Below are 20,364 nucleotides of genomic sequence, written 5' to 3'. Positions count from 1 at the left end.
GATGCTAGATAAAGCTTGCTTTGGAGGGGGAAAGGACTCATCCTATTTAGTCTTTCCGGAAAAAAAAAGTTAGAACATCAATCTCGGTTTTTTCGTATTATTCTTTTTTTTAAACAATTGGCATGGTATCAGCGATGTAGAACATCGAAGAATTAACTTTGCGTTGAAATGAAGCAAAGTTTCAACTCGTTCTGTAGCAATGCAGTTGTCTTAAAATCGAGTTAAATAAAGCCTGCCAGACTTTTTGTATGTTTCATGATTTCAGGTCATGGAGTCCTCCATTTTAAACAAGATAGAAAACGTAAAAACACATTTAATAGGAGAATCCGCGTGCTCTGCACTCAGTGGCAGCCCAGCTGAGCTAAGGGAGGACCTGGACCAAGCCAAGACCCAGATTGGAATGACAGAGTCCCTCTTAAAAGCTCTATCTCCTTCCGACAGCTTAGAGATCTTCACTAAACTCGAGGTATGTCCCAGCTGTGTCTCTTCGTGGTTCAGATTTATTTTTATACTTGTTTCTGATGGCTTTGACCTCTTGAAGTTAATAAACCTAGTTACTAAAAAATGAAAGCCAAGGGCAAAAACTCAGAAAAACAATTTGTATATTTAGCAGTCTCACCTTTGAATTGCTTGGGGGACAGTAATTATTTGATATTAAACTGCATTGTGTTATACCTGTACTAGCTAAGGTAAAGCCAATCCACCCAACAGAAGGTCATTGAGATTTTTTACAAAAACAATGGAGATGTTATGCTTTGTATAAACTGAGCTCATTTTGAGACCTAATGGTTGTTTGTTTATGTATTTAGGAGATACAGCAGCAAATCCTACAGCAAAAGCACAGTATGATGTTACTTGAGAATCAAATAGGTTGTCTGACTCCTGAACTCTCTGAATTAAAAAAGCAATACGAAAGTGTCAGTGACTTGTTTAATACCAAAAAAAGTGTTTTGCAAGATCACTTTTCTAAGTTATTGAATGGTGAGTGCGATGTTTCTCCTAACTCTTTCTGGGAATCTGGAAGTATGAATAAGTATTGTGAATGCGAAGGCTTATGTAAGCTTCACTTACAAATGGTTGCACAGATTCTAGTTAGGAAAAGGATTTATTTAATTAGTTAGGTCTTATTCAGATAACTCTTTGGAGGGGAAGTGCTCACTAATTTATGCCTATGGTAAATAACATCTTTTCCTTTAAAGTCCCAAATATTTATTTCATGAAAGAAGGTCACCAACATTTTCAGATTTGATCTGCTCAGCGTAGTGAGTTAAGTCTAGGGACATGTCTATGAGCAGGCTGCCCTTGCAAGTGTCTTTGGGTGTCCTATGTGCTTGGAAAGGAGGTTTGGTATAGAAAATATACCACAGTTTGGGGCACCTGTGTGGCTCAGTTGGTTAAACAACCGACTATTAATCTCAGCTCAGGTCTTGATTTTAGGGTCATGAGTTCAAGTTTTGCACTGGGCTCCATGCTGGGCGTGGAGCCTACTTAAAAAGAATAAAAAAGTTAAAAAGAAAATGAAAATATACCACAATTACTCTCTTGAATCTGTTAGCCTCAGAGTTGGGTTTCAACTTATTACCCACTTTATACAATGACTGTAGTAGCCATGTCATGCAAAGCAAGTGTCAAATCTCTCAATTTAACAAGGTGTTTGAAGTCTCCCTTGAATGAATGCAGCTTTCTTTGTTTTTTCCTGCAGATCAGTGTAAGAATTTTAACGACTGGTTTGGCAACATTAAAATGAACCTTGAAGAGTGTTTTGAATCATTAGAAACAAAAAAGAGTGTGGAACAAAAGCTACAAAAACTTTCTGTAAGATCTATGTGTATATATATATGTATATACTTTATAACTAAAATTTATCAAAACTAAAGTGCTAGAGACATAGGGCTGTATTTAAGTAGATAAAATCATTACTTTGGGGGTGCCTGAATGGTTTAGTTGGTTAAGCATCTGATGCTTGATTTCTGCTCAGGTCATGATCTCAGGGTTGTGGGATTAAGCCCCACCTTGGGCTCCATGATGAATGTGGAGCCTGTTTAGGATTCTCTCTCTCCTTTTCCCCACTCCCCACTCAAGCTCTCTCTCTCCAAAAAAAAAAAAAATTTACTTCGACTTACTAATTTCTCTACAGAGATAATATTTCCAAATAACCAACTTTTCCCCAAATATTTCAAAATTCCATATTTATTGGGTAAGGATGCAGGCCAATTAAACAAGTTGTATTTTCACACCTAGTCTAAGATGCTATTTAACTTCGTGTTTACCGGTAAATCCAGTCAACTTAAAATTATATTTGATAAAAAATAAAGGCTTTACTTAATGTGGCTTTTGAAATTCCTTTATTTTCTTGAGAGAGATCTCTTGACTTATTATTATTTTTTTTCCTGAGTAATATTTAAAACATCTCAGTTGAGAGGCACCTGGGTGGCTTAGTCGTTAAGTATCTGCCTTCAGCCCAGGATTCTGCGATCGAGCCCCACATCAGGCTCCCTGCTCAGCAGGAAGCCTGTTTCTCCCTCTCCCACTCTCCCTGCTTGTGCTCCTTCTATCACTGTGTCTCTCTCTGTCAAATAAATAAATAAGGGGCGCCTGGGTGACTCAGTGGGTTAAAGCTTCTGCCTTCGGCTCGGGTCCTGATCTCAGGGTCCTGGGATCGAGCCCCATATCGGGCTCTCTGCTCAGTAGCAAGCAGCGAGCCTGCTTCCCTGCCTCACCCCCTGCCCCCTGCCTGCCTCTCTGCCTGCCTGTGATCTCTGTCTGTCAAATAAATAAATAAAATCTTAAAAAAAAAAAAAGACTCAGTTGCATTTTACTATAGCTGGTTGAACTGTAGTGTTAGGTAGCCTGAAATAAAAGGTAGTATGCATGGGGGCATTTAAAATGCTTACCACATCCTTAAATCTTGACCACTTTAGGCTAGGTTTCTAGTACTTTAGTGTTGATGATAAGTCATACTCTCAAGCTTATGAGTGGCACTAAATGTTCTTTGTTTGATTGCTTGCTTTGGTGATACTGTTCTTTACTGATAAAAATTGCCTTTCTGCTCTTTTTTGTTTAAGTCCCAACTTTTTATTTTTTATCTTTTGCCTTTAACTTTGCCCATGGCATGGGTCTTAGCAATGGATGCTCAAACCTTGACCCACAAACACTGAAATAAAATGTGGATTCGGGCAAAGTTAAATGTGAATTCGCTGTTTAGGTTTGCATGTTGATTTCCATAAGGGAGCAAGTATTTAGAAGCTGGGCAAAGGAAAACAAAGCTTTCCCAGTCTTATTCCTATTGACGTTCTTGGTGACCCTGCATTATTTTTCTTGATCCATTTCCAGTGAGTCAGATGTAAACACACATTCTACACCTAAACAAATTGGTCATTCGCGTTTGAAGTTAGCCTTGTCTGCATAGCTCTTCTCTTGTACTGGGTGTTTAAAAAGGTGGCCCGTCTCTGGAAAAGCATCGTGGGGGTTATAGAGACGATACTTTGACTTTGCCAGTAGAACATCATTGACTTTCTGTCTTTCTTAAGGATTTCTTGACTCTTGAAGGAAGAGGCAGTAAAATACAGCAGGTGGGCACTGTACTGAATCATGTTAAGAAGCACCTGCCCAAAGCCCATGTTAAGGAGCTTAACAGTTGGATTATAAATCAAGAAATCGAATTAGAAAAAATGGAGTCCGTTTGCCAGGCCCGAGCAAAGGAGCTTAATGACTACTTGCAGCAGCTGCTGAGGTAGGAAATAAAGGCAAGATCTAAATAACATGTTTTCTAATGGTGCCTTTATCTGGTCTGTGCCTCAGTACAGCTGACACTAGGATATACAGTCACACAAATTTCACAAATAAAATACATATTTTCAAATCAAAGTTTGTCTCTAGAAGACCGAAGTTAAGAGGATTTGTCAAATTATCTAATATGGTAATGGTTCAGGGGAGAGTCCAGAACTGTTTTCTGTTTGTTTCTTGCTCCTTCTGATACATTTGTATAGCTCGTTGCTTTTATAGAATCCCACTATAATACAGGCTATTATTGTTCGGATTTTAATGTTACAAATTAATTTTTCTCTAAAGAATAACAAAAAAAAGTGGTTAAAAACCTGGTTAGCTTCTGAAATTTATGCCTACCTTCTCTTCATAGACACACTTTTTGCTTCCGTTCTATTTTAACATATGTTAATGTTCTTTTAGACTCCAGGATGACCAAAGCAATCTGAGCAAGTGGTTGACTAGTCAAGAAGAGAAATGGGAAGAAATGGAAAAATCAGGAGAGAAAACTGAGCTATTTTGCGAAGCTGTAGCTAGAAAGAGGTAGAGCTGATCTCGTACGAGTGTATTTTCTGCCAGCGTGGTTTCTTACATGGTGCTGTAGCTGCTGTAAACTTTCTGTGATATTTATTTACATGTGTGTAATGTTATTGCGATTAATGTTAATTTGTTTTTTAATTGTTAATTATTAACAATTAACTTAAGAATTTACAATTGTTAATTAACAATTAAAATTAAACAGTTAAAATTGACAATTAACAATTAAAATAATTGTTAATTATTAACAGTCATGTTAATTCACATGATGTGAATTTACAGGGAACAGTTTGAGTCTCTGGCCCAGATGACCAGCTCTTTGAAGGAATGTGGGCTTACCGAAGAGGAAGAAATAGTAATGGAATCAGCACATTTGATTGATAGGTACCAGGCATTTTTGAGACAATTATGTGAAATTGATGAAGAGGATAAGTTACCTCCTACAGAGGACCAGAGCTTTAATGATCTCGCACATGATGTTATTCGCTGGATAGCAGGGATTAAAGAGTCCCTTATGGCTTTGAATTCATCGGAAGGCAAAATGCCACTTGAGGAAAGAATCCAAAAAATAAAGGTATATCTGTGGGAACTGAATTTCAGAGGTCAGAGTGAACTCTAATTTTTAAAAGATTTAGAGGAAAACTACAAAGATTTGTTTCTTAATGGAAAATAGGATCACTGTGGATTGGCTGAAGGCATTCAGATGACTGTGCTTAAAAGGCAGAAGGGCTGTGTTGGATCTAAAGTTATCTTAAAGCAGACAGAGGAGAGACGGTATAGCCTCTCTTTGTAAGGGCAGTGCCTACAGAGGGTGGCAGTGGGAGTTGGCTCAGATGTAAAGAAATATATGTATGTCAGTACAGAGAGGCATCAGCAATGTCCAGGGCAGGGCTAGAGAAGAACTCTTCTTCACAGTGAATAGGTATGGTTCATAAAGATGATTAGATATCGAGTGTGTTGTGTGGTTCATAAAGGTTATTAGGTGCTGAGGGGGTTGCAGAGGGCAAGGAAATCTCAAGCTCCACCCGGCTTACTTTTTACCCGAGGGGAGATTCAATAGACGTTAGTCTATTGTCATTAGTTAAACACGCAGGGGATAGAAGCACATGTGCGTAAAAGGAACCCGGAAGGTTTGAAATTAACATTAATCAGAGCATATTACAGGAAGCAATGGTTATGCATCATGAGCTCTAAGGGTTGGTGAAGCTCACTGAAGTAATTGGGGTTATATGTGAAAGGCTTTCCAGGGGATGTGAATCTGGAGTTGCGTTTCCAATTAGGGAGAAACTTGATTGTTTAGAGCAAAGGAGGGAAAGAGAGGAGCAGGGAGTGGGAATTAATTATGTTGTAGCCCGGGGACAAGAGTTGACAAGGGGCACTGCATTTTCCTGTGGGAAGCCCTAAGTCTCATCTTAAGTGTATAAAAATGTTGTGTTCGGTTGTTACCTTAACTCTCTATCAATAAATAATGGAGTGAATAGGAAGGATTTGCCAGAGTCTTTCGGGCCTCTGCTTATTTGAAGGCAGTTGAAAATAAAGATGAGAGAAGGAATGCAGTGAGATCAACCTGAAAAATATTTATTGAGAATCAGTTCTGTATCATGTGAAGGAGATAGCATTGTCCTATAAAAATGAGAAGATAATTTTGAAATGTACTCTGCAGTTACTCTAAGTATAACGTATATAAATCAAAAGATATCATATGTACTTTCCCTAAGTAATACAAATGAGTTTCTAAGTTCTGTTTTATTTAATTCAGGAAATCATTTTACTAAAGCCTGAAGGGGACGCTAAAATACAGACCATCATGAGTCAGGCTGAGAGCAGCAAATCTCCATTGGCTCCAAAGACCCTTACTGATATCAAGAATCAGTGGGACAACACACTCCATTTAGCCAACACATATCTAAGGTAAAGGACAATGCCTTCACTTATTCATGGCTTTCATTACACTGTGAAGCCATAACAAGTATGTTTTGTCTGCCTCCTGGATTTGGATATAATATCTATTGGGGAGAAAGTCCGTAGTGTCAGGGGCATCCACAATGTCAGAGGCAGAAATGAAGACGGAAAGTTCTCTGGATCAGATAGGAAATACCCCGTTTTAACTGTAGCAGTGTTTAGTTTGGCTGGTTCATCAACCCATGGAGTTCTTGGTAACAAATTAGCATTGTCTATCATTCCACCTTCAGCACTGCTTCTTACCAAAACTCCCCTCCCCCAGACAATCTCAGTAGTCTGCATGATATTACTGTAGAAGAATTATCCTTTTAAGTATATATTCTAAGAGATTCTTAAATGTATAAACGTGGTAAATGTCTGAATTCAGTGGACATAATTCTGGTGAAAATTTTTAATTCATATCACATCTTAAATGATACATTCATTGTTTAGTGGAAATGTGAATTTTATATTTTTTTCTAGGAAGTCAGATCAAAACTAAATGTAAAGTATAGAAAGTATAAACTAGTTAGTTGGCAAATGTACTGGATAATTATTTATTTTAGTTATATGAGAAAGAGAAATGTAAGATAATATTTTAAGCATAGTAAAAACTGTAATGGTCTGGAATCTAAATTATTAAGTGTTTATTCTCAGGTCAAATTATGTAACAAAAAATTTTTTTAAATAATACTACAAATAATTTCTGTCTTGATTTCTGAGCTAGACTTAGTGCTATTTACAATGTCATTAATGCCAAAAGGAGTCTTCGGGAATAACTAATGTTAGTGTTATTTCAATGCTTTTTATTACAATGTATGTTATACATAATATGCAGAAAGCATTCCAATTTGCTAAGAGTCATGTCATTTCTAAAATATTTGTTCAACTTAGCCATCAAGAAAAGCTTCTGCTAGAAGGAGAGAAGTATTTACAAAGTAAGGAGGATCTGAGATTAATGCTCACGGAACTAAAAAAGAAGCAGGAAGTGGGCTTTGCGCTGCAACATGGTTTGCAGGAGAAGAAAGCGCAGCTAAAAATTTATAAGAAATTCCTCCAGAAAGCACAAGATTTGACGTCTTTGCTAAAAGAGTTAAAATCTCAAGGAAGTTACCTCTTAGAGTGCACTAAAAATCCCAACTTCAGTGAAAAACCTTGGCTGGAAATAAAGCATCTACATGAAAGTCTTTTGCAACAGCTCCAGGTGAAATGGTCAAAATGAAATTTCAAATGATTGTCATAATTATGCATACTTACGTCATTTTTGTATGTGGAACCATTTTTTGTTCTTTTGGTAAATCAGAACCTTCTAACATTTAATTGATCATTTTGAGATACAAATACTAACTCCTCAATCCGTCAGTTTTGCTAGAAGAATCCAGTGCCTATTGTTTGATGATGATGTTATTTTTTCTCCTCCAGCTTCTCCTTTTCAGGGGTCAAAGGGTTAAGATTTTTTTTTTTTTTTAAGATTTATTTATTTGAGAGAGAGAGAACAGGAGAGTGTATGAGCTTTATCTCATGACCCTGGGATCATGATCTGAGCTGAAACCAAGAATCGGACACTTAATGGACTGAGCCATCCAGGCACCCCTAATATCTTTTAATGTATCTCTCTGAAAGAGATGTTGTCAAAGTGATCCATGCATCCACCAATCTATCCATTTGTCCATTGGACAGATCTATCTATTGGAATGGTTTACAGTTGACCCTTGAACAAAGTTGAGGGGACAGGGCTGTTGAGCCCCCCACAGTTAAAATTTGTGTATAACTTCTGACTTTCTGAAAGCTTAACTGCTATTAGCCTACTAGTGACCAGGAAGCCTTATGGATAACACAGTCGATTAACATGTATTTTGTACGTTATATGTATTATACATTGTACAGTAAGCTAGAAGAAAGAAAATGTTAAAATCACAAGAGGAGGGGCGCCTGGGTGGCTCAGTGGGTTAAGCCTCTGCCTTCAGCTCAGGTCATGATCCCAGGGTCCTGGGATCGAGCCCCACATCGGGCTCTCTGCTCGGCAGGGAGCCTGCTTCCTCCTCTCTCTCTGCCTGCCTCTCTGCCTACTTGTGATCTCTCTCCCTCTGTCAAATAAATAAATAAAATCTTTAAAAAAAAAAATCACAAGAGGAAACGCATTTACAGTTCTGCACTGTATAAGATCTATGCATGATTGGATCCATGTAGCTCAAACCCATGCTGTTCAAGGGTCAGCTATACATTCATGATTCTGTATAAACCTCCTCAGTTTCCCTCTCTTGAATGGTCTGCAGTAAAAGAGATAAGAGATGTCAGCTTGCCACTGAGGGGGAGTGTATTCTCATAAGAGAATTATCTATATTTTGCATTTTGGAAGTTAGATTCAATGTAAGAATCCTGTGGATGAGAAATCGTGCTCTATAGACCGCAGGAGATGTACAGAGATAAAGAGAGATCCACTTGACTGAAGGGGTTGAGTTTAATAATTACTACTGTTCTGATCAGGTGTGGCCACCTTATGTTCTTATTCCAGGAAGAGAACTTCAAGGTGGGTTTGCTTTTGAGTTAGGATTACTTGTTCCTAACACACAGTGTTGGAATTTTAATACTTAGGGAAGGAATCCGAGGTTAGGCTGATCTCAGATAGCCTCATTTCCAGCTGTGGATATTTGGTTATACTAAGAAGGATAATTAAGGGAGCTGCTTTATTATAGATGTTTGTGATTTGATGATATAATTTGAAGCATTTATGTTTTGTAAACCTCTTGAGAAATAAATTGTTCTCAGGAATGAAATGAAGGCAAAGAAGCATGGGGGAAACAAATGTGATTTCAATAAGCCATTTTCAGGAGGACGGAGGAGATTTTACATCGAAATATCTCAGCTACTAAAAACTTTACTTAAATTTTCTGGACAATTTATGGCCCTGTTTCAAGATGAAACAAGGGTTTCTGAACAATTTAATTATATTTCTGAGTGAGAAAATTCAGAGACATCATGGGTGAATTGTCGGTGGTTTTATTTTTAGGATTCTGTGCAGAAATTGGAAGGTCATGTTCAAGAGCACCACTCATACCAGCTTTGCATCACAGACCTGAATGCCACATTGGATGATATCTCCAAGGAATTTGCCAGTTTTTCTGATATGGCTGGGGATCAAATAGGTGTTGAGGAAAAACTACAGAAACTGCAGGTATTGATCAGTGTCCAGACATGATGGGCATGAAAACAGAATCGGTATTAATTATAATGAACAAATCTGTGTGTTTGGTAAGAAATCCAGTTACTCTTCAGGTAACGAAGATGACTAAGGTTCTGTCTAGTCATAGAAAATGGGAATGCTCTTTTTTAGTGACCAAGTCCCTTTATAATTTGCATTGAACGTTTCCCTGCACTCTGGACCCTCCGAGACCATTCCACCATGACCAGTCTGTACCTCCCGGAGATCTTTGTTTCCAAGACAGCACAGTGATTCCAGGAGATACTGGAGAGTCAAAGAAAGTATCTGATGCCACAAGACCAAGGGGGAAATGCTTCAGTTTTGCATTCTTTATCAGGGGTGGATGGGAATTGTATCATTTTTACCTTATTACTTTCCATACTCTTGGTCTAAATTAGAGCTCTCTCCAGATGTAAGGCATCCAGACTCCTCTCCCTCACTTCAACAGCCCCTACCTAGCCTTTTGCAGTGAGGATCACAGACAACCCTTTACCCACATCCTCAAAACACATTCCTTGGATTCTCACTCTTTGCTTAGCCAATGTCAGTAAACCTGAGAGGTGTCTTCTAGAAGAAAACAAAGTAAAGCATTTTCTCAGCTATTTCTTTGACAGCTCCTTAACTGGAGATTTCATGGCGTGAGTCTCAAAAGCAGCACTGCTGGCCCGAATGTGGGAGTTCTCTATCTCTTTTTTTTTCTTTTCTTTAAGTTTTTAAATTTATTTAAGTAATCTCTCCACCCAACATGGGACTCAAACTCGTATCCCTGAGATCAAGCTTCCCTCATCTCTTTCATTTAGGGGCCTGGAAATCAAGCAAGCCCTCTCCTCTGTGGCCTGATATTGTGACAGGCTACCTCCCACCCCCCCCCCCTTTTTTTTTCAAGATTTCATTTATTTATTTGACAGATAGAGATCACAAGTAGGCATAGAAGCAGTCAGAGAGAGAGGAGGAAGCAGGTTCCCTGCTGAGCAGAGAGCCTGATGCAGGGTTCGAACCCAGAACCCTGGGATCATGACCTGAGCTGAAGGCAGAGGCTTTAACCTACTGAGCCACCCAGGCGCCCTGTTACCTCCCTTTTTAACAGCAATTATTTGACAGATGTTCAGGGCTCATCATGTCCACAGTACTGTTTAGGGGCCATGGATAATTAAGAAAAGTGTTAGATGTGAGCCCTGCTCAGTCTTCTCCAGAAAAATTAACATAGAGCCTCTGTTATAGGTAGAAGAAATCTCAGAGGCTATCAAGTTCAGACCCTTCGTTTTATATGTGATAAGCTGGGTTCTGGAGAGGTGAGGGACTTACAAGTTCACCCAGAGTAGGGGCTACTGCTCAGGTCTTCTCACCCCATGACACACCTCTACTTAGATGTTGTACACTTATATATCATTCAGTATGTCCAGAAAATAACTCAACTTCCCTTTCTCCATCTCCCTACCAGTAGGCCTGCTTTTTCTTCTGTGTTCTCGGACTCTGAATATTTCTACCATCTCTCCGGGCTTCAGGTCAGAAACCTGGTTATCCATCCTCTCCCAGACTCCTCAGTTTAGTCAGACATTAAGTGCTGTCTCTATCATGTCTGGAATATCTGTACAATTTGTTTCTCCCCCTAGACCCTCCATTATTGCCTCTTCAGAGCAAGCCCTCACCTCAGACACCCCTGCACTGAGTTCCGAATAGGCTCTCTGCGTGCACTTGCCACCCTCTCCATGGCAACATCCCCATGGCTGCACCCGGATCATTCTAAAATGCAGTCTGGATCTCCCTTCTTCCAGCTGAATTTGTTTCAATGACTTGTGCAGACTTGTTAGCACAGTTTTCACGTTCTGTTAGAATTGTCTGTTGACTTCTGTGTCTCTCTCACTAGACTATAGGAACCTGACTTGACTGTGTTTTGCTCATCTATGTAACTTTGAAACCTGTCATAATAGGGCTGCCTGGCTGGCTCAGTTGGTGGAGCATGTGACTCTTGATCGTAGGGTTGTGAGTTCGAGCCCCACACTGAGTATAGAGATTACTCTAAAAAGATTTTTTTTTAAGATTTTTATTTATTTATTTGAGACAATGTGAGTGTGAGCATGGGGAGGGGGAGAGGTGGACACCCTGCTGAGCAGGGAGCCCAGTGTGGGGCTGGATCCCAGGACCCTGGGATTGTGATCTGAGCTAAAGGCAGACACTGAACCAATGGAGCCACGCAGATGCCCCAAGATGGCTTGAAAAAATTTTTTAATTAAAAAAAACCCCAAAACTATCATAACATTTGTTGCTAGTTAAATGAACAAATACAGGAATACTGTGTAGTCTATTAGGATAGTGACTGATAAATACTATATAATTCACCTAGTAACTTTAAGGCTTATTCTATTTCAGCAGTAACATCAGTAACTATTATAATACCTCACATTTCCTTTTGAGTCTTAAGGTCTCAAATCAGCCTGGTTTGTTCATGCGTTGAGTCAGTATTGATCGAGTTCCTGCTATGTTCCAGATACTGCATTAAGTCATTGATTTAAGCTTTACTCTGAATTGTAAATATTAGTACTAGATTCGTGTGGGTACATTCTAAATGATTCTTCTATTTTCAGTGCTTTGCACAGAGTAGGAACTTATTATTTAGTATTTTGATTGTGTAAAAAGTCTGTCTCTTGAACAAAATATTACTTAACAAATACGTGTTGATGCCTCCTACGTTCCAGGAACTGTGTTGGGAGAATTTTCTTTGTTACTTCTGATTAACTTCTAGTATCTTATAAAATCTGTTGGAGATTTAGATCTGGGATGGCACACTGGTTTACATTTTGCCCAAAGTTTCTTCTTTGTGATATGAATTGGTAAATTTTTTACACTTTCTGCTAGTGAAGCAGAATACTCTGTGATTTATAAAAGTCAATTAACTCTCGTGACCATTGAACAGAGGTACTTTTCGTGACAATCTTTTCTCCACTTACAGGAACTAGAGAATAGACTCCATTTGCAAGATGGCACATTAAAGCAGATTTTAGCTTTAGCAAACTCCATCAAGCAAAATACATCTTCAGTGGGACAGAAGATTATTAAAGATGATATAAAATCACTTACGTGTAAACAGAAGGACTTGGAAAACAGACTTGAATCTGCCAAGCAGGAGACAGAAAATTGTCTCAATAGCATTCTCAACTCAAAACGCTCATCAGAACAGAGAGAAAAGTTTACTCCACCAGGCAGAGAGAAGGAGGTCACTTCTGAAGTGCATGAGTCCACTCAGGACTCCAATGCACTGGAAAAGTTTGAGGAAGACTGCAAGATAAACAAGGTAAGTGCTAATGATTGCGTCTCTAAGACATCGCGTCTGAGAATGAAGAGGTGTTGGGCTTTGAAAAGAGGATGGTAAATCAAGCCTTCTGATTTCATAATTAAACCCTCAGTGTGCTGGCTATTTATGATGCCCACTCGTAAGAAGAGCCCTTAGAAAACTATCCAAGATTTCAGTGGTGAAATATTACTGTTTAGTCTGTTAAAATGTCAGTCATCAATTTAGGTTGATTATTCTCTCTGATATGTAATCAGATACAGTTTCTTGGGTCAAGAGCACAAAGGCAAATTAGAAAAGGCAAAAGAAAAGAAAGTGTGTTCTATCCATTTTCTGAGGGAAAAAAATCCCAAGAGCCTTATTTCTTTTTTTTCTTTCTTTTTTTTTTTTTTTTTTTTTTTTGTGGATTTTATAATGAAATCAGAGACTACTTCAAAGGACAGTTTCCTTCTTTTTTTTCTCATGTTAACCCTATACTGCAAATGCATCTTTAAATGTTGTCAGATCCCTTGGTATGAGAATACCAACATTCAGGCTCCTGATTTTCCCTAGGGAGAAGAAAGAAGAATGTTGTTTTGTTTTCATTCTCCTATGGCTCTTAAAGTTCTTTCTCACAGGGTAGAGATTGAAATGAAAAAGGCACAGAGAACCATCCAGTAAACCATATTTGAAAGGGTCTTTCTGTTAGGCAGCCTCTCACAGTCCAAGGTCCAGTGGGACATTGGCAAAGGCTAGACCATTCAGGTGTAAGTTCTCATCTGCTTTTTATGGACTATGTGATCAAAAGCAATGAAAAGAGTGTGCATTTCTGTTGTCTTCTTAAAACAGAAGTCCATGAGGGTGCCTGGGTGGCTCAGTCAGTTAAGCATCTAACTTCGGCTCAGGTCCTGACCTCTGGGTCCTGGGATTGATCCCCAGGTTGGGCTCCCTGCTCAGCAGGGAGTCTGCTTCTCCCTCCCCCCACCCCCGCCCCACTCATGCTTTCTCTCTCTTTTTCTCTTTCTCAAATAAACAAGTAAAATCTTAGAAAACAAAACAAAACAGAAATGCATGGAAGATTATAGGAACCAGATAGTGTTCTCTAGAAATATGTAAAACCGTAAATGCCAATGGAGCATCTGTCTGGCCATGAGAAAAGACTTACTAAATCCCACAAGCAGTGTTAGATATCGCTAAGGAAAATGTCTTAAGGAATGGAGGGCCCATACCTGCGACTCCTGAGAAGTATATAAAAGAAACTTTCTTAACAGTATTAAACAGCAGTAGTTAAGTGAGAAAGAAAAAAAAAACAAAACAAACCTGAGTGCTTTCTATCCTAATACATGATGTTGCTATAGGGAGTTGCTTAATAACTTTTAAAATTAGCTTCTCAGACCCATTTTGGCTGTGAGCCCCCAAAATACAGTAGAATATATTGAAAACTAAATAAAACTTATAATCCAATAATAAGAGTTTTTATAATTTATTAAGCATTTACTTGATCTTGAATGATGAGTTATTTATAATTTATGATACTTCATTAAAATATTTTTCCATTGAATCATGTAAGACAAATATATTGTAATATAAATTTTTATTTGATTTGTGATGCCTTGTGTCATGGTCAGAAGACTCATGTTTGTGAAGGAGAAAATAAGCTACTTTTATTTATTTATTTATTTATTTTTAAGATTTTATTTATTTGACAGATCACAAGTAGGCAGAAGAGGCAGGCAGAGAGAGAGAGGTGGGGGGAAGCAGACTTCCGCCTTAAGTAGAGAGCGGACACAGGGCTCGATCCCAGGACCCTGAGATCATGACCTGAGCCAAAGGCAGAGGCTTAATCCACGGAACCACCCAGGCACCCCGATAAGCTACTTTTAAGCCTAAAAAAGTGATAGAGGTACTTCAGTCTTCAAGTAGGTTTAGGGTAGAGGAGTGGTTTGGGGTAGAGGTTTGTGGTTTCAATTCTCTAGAAATATTTTATTGTGACTTTTTATTCTTTTGTGACATGAATCTTTTTTTTTTTTTCTCTGCTTGTGCTTTTATTTCCTCTACTCTAAGTACTGGCTTGATATACTTTATTCTATATAATAGACTATGAAGGACCAAGAATAGTTTTAATGTTGAGCAGCTAGTAAAGGCGATCAAAACATGCATAAACATGTGTAAGACTCAAGTGTAAAGACTTAAGCAGGAGTCTCTGAATAACATAAAAGCACCATTTACTGAACTGTAAGTCTGATTAATCAGAAGCTATTATGATAGTGAAAATAAGCATTTAATTGATTAAAAATACTTTTCAAGGCCTCTTTTGTGCTAATCATTCTGCTCAAATATGCCATCAGTTATCTTGGTTTTAAAATGTAACACTAATTATGGACTCCTGGGTGGCTCTGTAGGTTAAGCGGCTGCCTTCAGCTCAGGTCATGATCCCAGGGTCCTGGGATCAAGTCATGCATCGGGCTCCCTGCTCAGCGGTGAGTCATCTCCCTCTCCCTTTGCCCCTGTCCCCTGCTTGGCTCACACACTCTCTCTCAAGTAAATAAATAAAACCTTTTGAAATATTAAAAAAATCTAACAGTGACTAAATATCTAATTAATGCTCATTTCACATGCCTTTTTGGGATCTACAGGGGCTTTTGTCAGATCCTTTAAAATTGCCTCCAGAGGGGTGCCTGGGTGGCTTAGTGGTTTAAGCCTCTGCCTTCAGCTCAGGTCATGATCTCAGGGTCCTGGGATCGAGCCCCACATCGGGCTCTCTGCTCAGCGGGGAGCTTGCTTCCCCCTCTCTCTCTGCCTGCCTCTCTGCCTACTTGTGATCTCTCTCTGTCTATCAAGTAAATAAATAAAAATCTTTAAAAAAAAAAAATTGCCTCCAGAAGAATTTTTAGGAAGTTTTATTTTCTTCTACTTTTTTCTTTAGTAAATTCCATTCGATCTTAGAGTTTTGTTGAAGGTGTGATTGCATTTGTCAAAAATTGCGATTATAGTATATATGTATTTCAATCTGTTGCCAAGAATTTCATTTTTTAAAAAAAATTTATTTATTTAATTTTCAGAGATTGAGAGAGAGAGCATAAGCAGGCAGAGTGGCAGGCAGAGGAGGCAGAGAAGCAGGCTGCCCACTGAGCAAGGATCCTGATGTGACTTGATCCCAGGACCCTGGGATCATAACCTGAGCCGAAGGTAGCCTCTTAACAGATGGAGCCACCCAGGCGCCCCTCCAGGAATTTCATTTTAGATGAAATTTAGGCGATAACTTAGATCTGGACCTTTGGTTGACTTTTTCTTTAATAACTCAATATTAAGGGAAACCTGGAGGCAAAAGAAATTGCAGCATGTAAACTGAAGGATATGGGTGCTTATGATCCAGTATCTCTGGATATTCTTATAGAAGTGACTTTCTAAGAGTTTTTAAATATGAGGAGGCAGAACTGCCTTCTATCTTCTCTTCTTGTGTAGGCAAAACAAAGTAACCAATTAGGATATGGAAAAATTGAAGACTGACTAATCCCTTCATCTCTGAGGTGTCCATAAAGGGAAATGATAAAGAGGAAGAAAAACGAAAGTAATACATTCGTAGTTTGTTATTATTCTAAAAACTCATAAAGCAGCATTACAAATTAACTGGTATTAAAGGTTCTTTCTTGCCCCCTTGTTCCCCAGTGTCAACCTACGTGATGTAATTGCTCCTAGAACAACCTTTTGCCTATAATTACTTCTTTTAATTCCTTGTCATTAGGTGTAATTGTTAGTATATCTGAGTTGTTTTTTCTTTTCAAAAATTCCTGAGCATTTATCATTTCAGTGTTTAAGAAGGCCTTCGTAGAGAAATTCTGAAAAGTAGCTAGTCGCAGATACAGGGAAAACATGTTAGGTGTCCTGCTGAGGGTGAGCGACCAGAAACACAGTAGAGTCAGGGAAAACCACTTCCAAGGTAAAGAACTTTCAGTCCTGGGGTAAATGATGTCTATTTTTGGTGTTATCCTGATAATTCAGTAAAAAAAATTTTTGTTAATAGAAACACATAGTTGGGCCACATGCCAGCTCTGTCTTGGAAGTGTACTACTTTGCTGGTTTTGGCCAGCAAAAATATACAAATATACAAATATACAAATCTTGCTTCTTGCTCTGGAGGTATTTTTCGTAATGCAAGATTTATTCCTTTACAGGACAAGTGACTTAGATCGTGTATGTGGTGTTGACATCTGTGAGCAGTGTACATTGGAGAACATGTTCCCAAGTCCTGAAATCTTATAGGCTGGGGGACCTTAGAAACTTTCTAGGCTAACCCTTGTGTTTCAGGTGAGGGAATTGAATCAGAGATGATAATTGGCCGAGTTTATACTCCAGTAGCCCTGGGACTAGAACCCATGTCCTCTACCCAGCCTGATGCTTGGTGGCTTACCCTTACCATTTTCTTGAATTTATTGTGTGGGTTGTTAATTGAGGCTTAATATGCTAATGTACTGTCAGACTCAGTGAACCTTTATTGAGTTCTTGGGTCTATTTTGAACCTTCTCTACTCTCAGTAAACCCAGCCAAAGCCTATTGCTCTCATTCCTAGCAGATGTCTGGCCAACAAGAGCTAGATTGGCAGATCCCCAGTTTCTTTCTACTCTGCCTTAAAACCCACAGATGATTCATCTTAACAAACAAAAACTAAATAAAATGCTCTTATTTTTTGCCCATTATGATTTCTTCTACACATCCATTCAGTAAAAATTTATTGAGCAGACAATGAGGGTTCAAGGGTAAGCAAAAATAGGCACGGTCTGTATTCTCACTGAGCTTCTAGTCTAGAGGAGGAGGCATATATTAATCAACTAATTAACTAATGAGAGCCTGATTACTGAAACAAAGTGAAAGAAGACTAGTTCCATGACAGTCTGTAATAAAGGAGTCTGACCTCCGCTGTAGTCAGAGCTTCTCTAAGGAGACAACATTTGAATGGAGACCCGAAGGGTGGGTTGGAGTTAACAGAGCTTAGGGCTGGCTGTTGGGACGATTTTTGACAGAGAAAATAGAATTTCCTCTTGTGGTGGGAGAGAGCATGAGGAGTTAGAAGGGATGAAAGAAAGAGTGGAGGCAGAGAAGAGTGACAGAGTGGGGGCCTGAGAGGTGGGCGAGTCTGGCTGCATCACAGGCGCCTGATAGGTCACGTTAACATTGTAGACATGACGCTGGCACAGAGAGGCAGCCTCTGAGACTGTGTTGATCTGCCTTTCGATTTGTCACTGGTGGTGATGATGTATGTTTATCTCTAAATTGTTTTTCACTGCTTCATATTGGGATGCTTTAGAGAAGAAAGAAATATATCCTCTAGGCTTGTATGATACTGTCCTACTGTTAGCAGGTTACAGGTGATAGATTTTGGCTTCTCACTTTCCTAGAATTATGATAGCCATGGGGCCCCTGTCCCTGAACAGGGCAGGGGATTATGAAGCTGGTGCCAGTCTTCCTTCTGTTGGCTGTTTTTATTTGTTTGCTAAGCCAGACTTGGAGCTCCATTATGTAAAGCCCATTGTTTTAAATGTGAATGAAGAAGGTTTACTTTGTGACTTAAGGCACATATAGATGAAAATATCATGCCCCTGCCCTTAAAGAGAGTTGATGATACGCCTTCTCTCACTTCCTATTTCTCTTCCAAACAGGCCAAACTCTAAGGAAAGATATGTGGTTGAAAAAAGTAGCATTTCTTTAAAAATTAAACATAGCTGGTGATATAACTCAGCCAGTCTTTTGAGAGAACGGTCATTTTCCACTTTAAATTTTTTAACCTTAAAAATTCCATTTATGCTTTTTACACTTTTTACACTGTTTAAAAGTTACACTTTTGGGGGCGCCCAGGTGGCTCAGTCGGTTAAGCATCTGTCTTCAGGGCTCAGGTCATGATGCCAGCCAGGGTCCTGGATGGAGCCCCGCATCGGGCTCCCTGTTCAGTGGGGAGTCTGCTTCTCCCTCTCTCTGCCCTCCCCCCTACTCATGTTTTTTTTTTCTCTCTCTCTCAAATAAATAATCTTTTTAAGAAAGTTATACTTCTGTATGTTTATGCTAATTAAAAAAAAACTTTTTAAAGGGAAATTCCAGGAGAGGTGGGGAATGGAAAGAATCAGATGCTTAGGGTTTTAGGGGTCATAAGGACTCATGAGAAGCCATGTATTGAAGTGGATATTCCATAACAGACATAGGCCCTTGAAAAGCTTATACTCTGCGAGAAAGATAGACCAGAAAATCTCTAACCCAGAGAAAGGACTAGGACAAAATGTGGGAAGAAAAGTTCTCCCATGAAATCGAAACTTAACCTATATCTCAAACAGGTTTAGAGTTCAAGTCTATACTACTTGCATTATAGAGTAGGTCAAATCAAGAAATGAACAATAAATTCAATCTCTATGTCTGTCATCTACATACCCACCTACCTACATACCTACCTGTCTTCATGGGATACTTGGAAGAAGCAAGCACAAATCCACAGAAATAGGTCACTTCTATCAATTAGGCCAAAAGAGTTCCCACAGTGAAATGAAAGAGAAGTCTGATATTGAGCTAGTACCAATGAGTTAATCAATCAGGCAGTGATGCATACAAAGGAACAGTCTACAGGGAAGGGACCTCATTACTACAAATGAGAGGAATTAGTGCATTAAGAAAGTGAGATTATGAATCAGTCTGGAATATATTATACAATATGTTTAAAATGATTAATGATAGAAAAGATGGATTTGAAATCATAAGAAGAAAGTAAAATACTTTGAGAAAAACGGTAAGATTTGAGAAAGAACCATATGGAACATCAGTAAATAAAAAAAATTAGTCATTGAAATGAAGATTGCTCTGGATAAGTTAAGCAGCAAACTTAAACTGAAGAGAATTAGTTATCTAAAATAGATGACTGAGAAAATTACCCATAATCCAACACAGAGCTGTAAAGAGATGGAAAATAGGAAAGAAAGTTTGAGACCTAGAACATGTACTGACAGTGAGATGGTCTAACACAAACCTGAATGGAGTTGTAGGAGAAAAGAGTAGAGAAAATAAAATAAAAGCAAGCCTGGGAATTTTCCAGAATTGGGGGGAATTATAAATCTTGAGTTTCGGAAAGTGCAGAGAGCCTTGAACAAGCTAAACAATAAATCACTAAAGCCAAAATGAAGTATCTCAAAGGCAACCAGACTAAAAGTAATTATGTTGACAATAAATTTTTCAATACCAAAAGCCAGGAATAGCATCTGCACAGAGCTGGGAGAAAGACAGTTATTAGCCTGCACTTTGATACCCAGTTGAACTATCATTCTGGAGTGAGGCAAAATACTTGAATTTTTCTGACAAAGACTGAATTTATCAAAAAACTCACCCAGGAACACATTACAGAACTTAAATGTGAAAAAAAAATGTTAAAGCCTTTGCAAGAAAATATAAAGAATATTTTTATGTTCTCAGAGTAGAAGACATTCTTAAGCAAACTCTGAAAACAGAATCCAAAATAGGAAATGACTGATGCCGGTGACTGCATTAAAACATTAAACTCAGGCACTTGTGTGACTCAATCTGTTAAGTGTCTGCCTTCGGCTCAGGTCTTGATCCCAGGGTACTGGAATCAAGCCCCACATCAGGCTCCCTGCTCAATGGGAAGCCTGCTTCTCCC

The 20,364-nt window shown here is 38.7% G+C and overlaps 1 protein-coding gene across 9 annotated transcripts in view; it reads left to right on the top strand.

Moving 5' to 3' along the window:
• Window positions 1-20,364, top strand: part of SYNE2 (spectrin repeat containing nuclear envelope protein 2) — a 330,497-nt gene that overhangs the window by 153,128 nt on the left and 157,005 nt on the right. For all 9 annotated transcript variants that reach the window (XR_014312639.1, XM_082734135.1, XM_082734134.1 and 6 more), the window contains exons 36-45: window positions 266-466; window positions 810-981; window positions 1,703-1,815; window positions 3,531-3,733; window positions 4,189-4,308; window positions 4,585-4,876; window positions 6,062-6,213; window positions 7,138-7,447; window positions 9,254-9,418; window positions 12,396-12,737. Coding sequence is in view for 8 of the 9 variants with exons in the window: in XM_082734135.1 (XP_082590261.1) it covers window positions 266-466; window positions 810-981; window positions 1,703-1,815; window positions 3,531-3,733; window positions 4,189-4,308; window positions 4,585-4,876; window positions 6,062-6,213; window positions 7,138-7,447; window positions 9,254-9,418; window positions 12,396-12,737 (2,070 nt within the window). In the remaining variant the exon portion in view is untranslated. The remainder of the gene's footprint in view (window positions 1-265; window positions 467-809; window positions 982-1,702; window positions 1,816-3,530; window positions 3,734-4,188; window positions 4,309-4,584; window positions 4,877-6,061; window positions 6,214-7,137; window positions 7,448-9,253; window positions 9,419-12,395; window positions 12,738-20,364) is intronic.

This window comes from Mustela nivalis (assembly GCF_964662115.1).
Source record: "Mustela nivalis genome assembly, chromosome: 6".
NCBI classification, from domain to species: domain Eukaryota; kingdom Metazoa; phylum Chordata; class Mammalia; order Carnivora; family Mustelidae; genus Mustela; species Mustela nivalis.
This window is presented reverse-complemented; position numbering and strand designations above follow the sequence as displayed.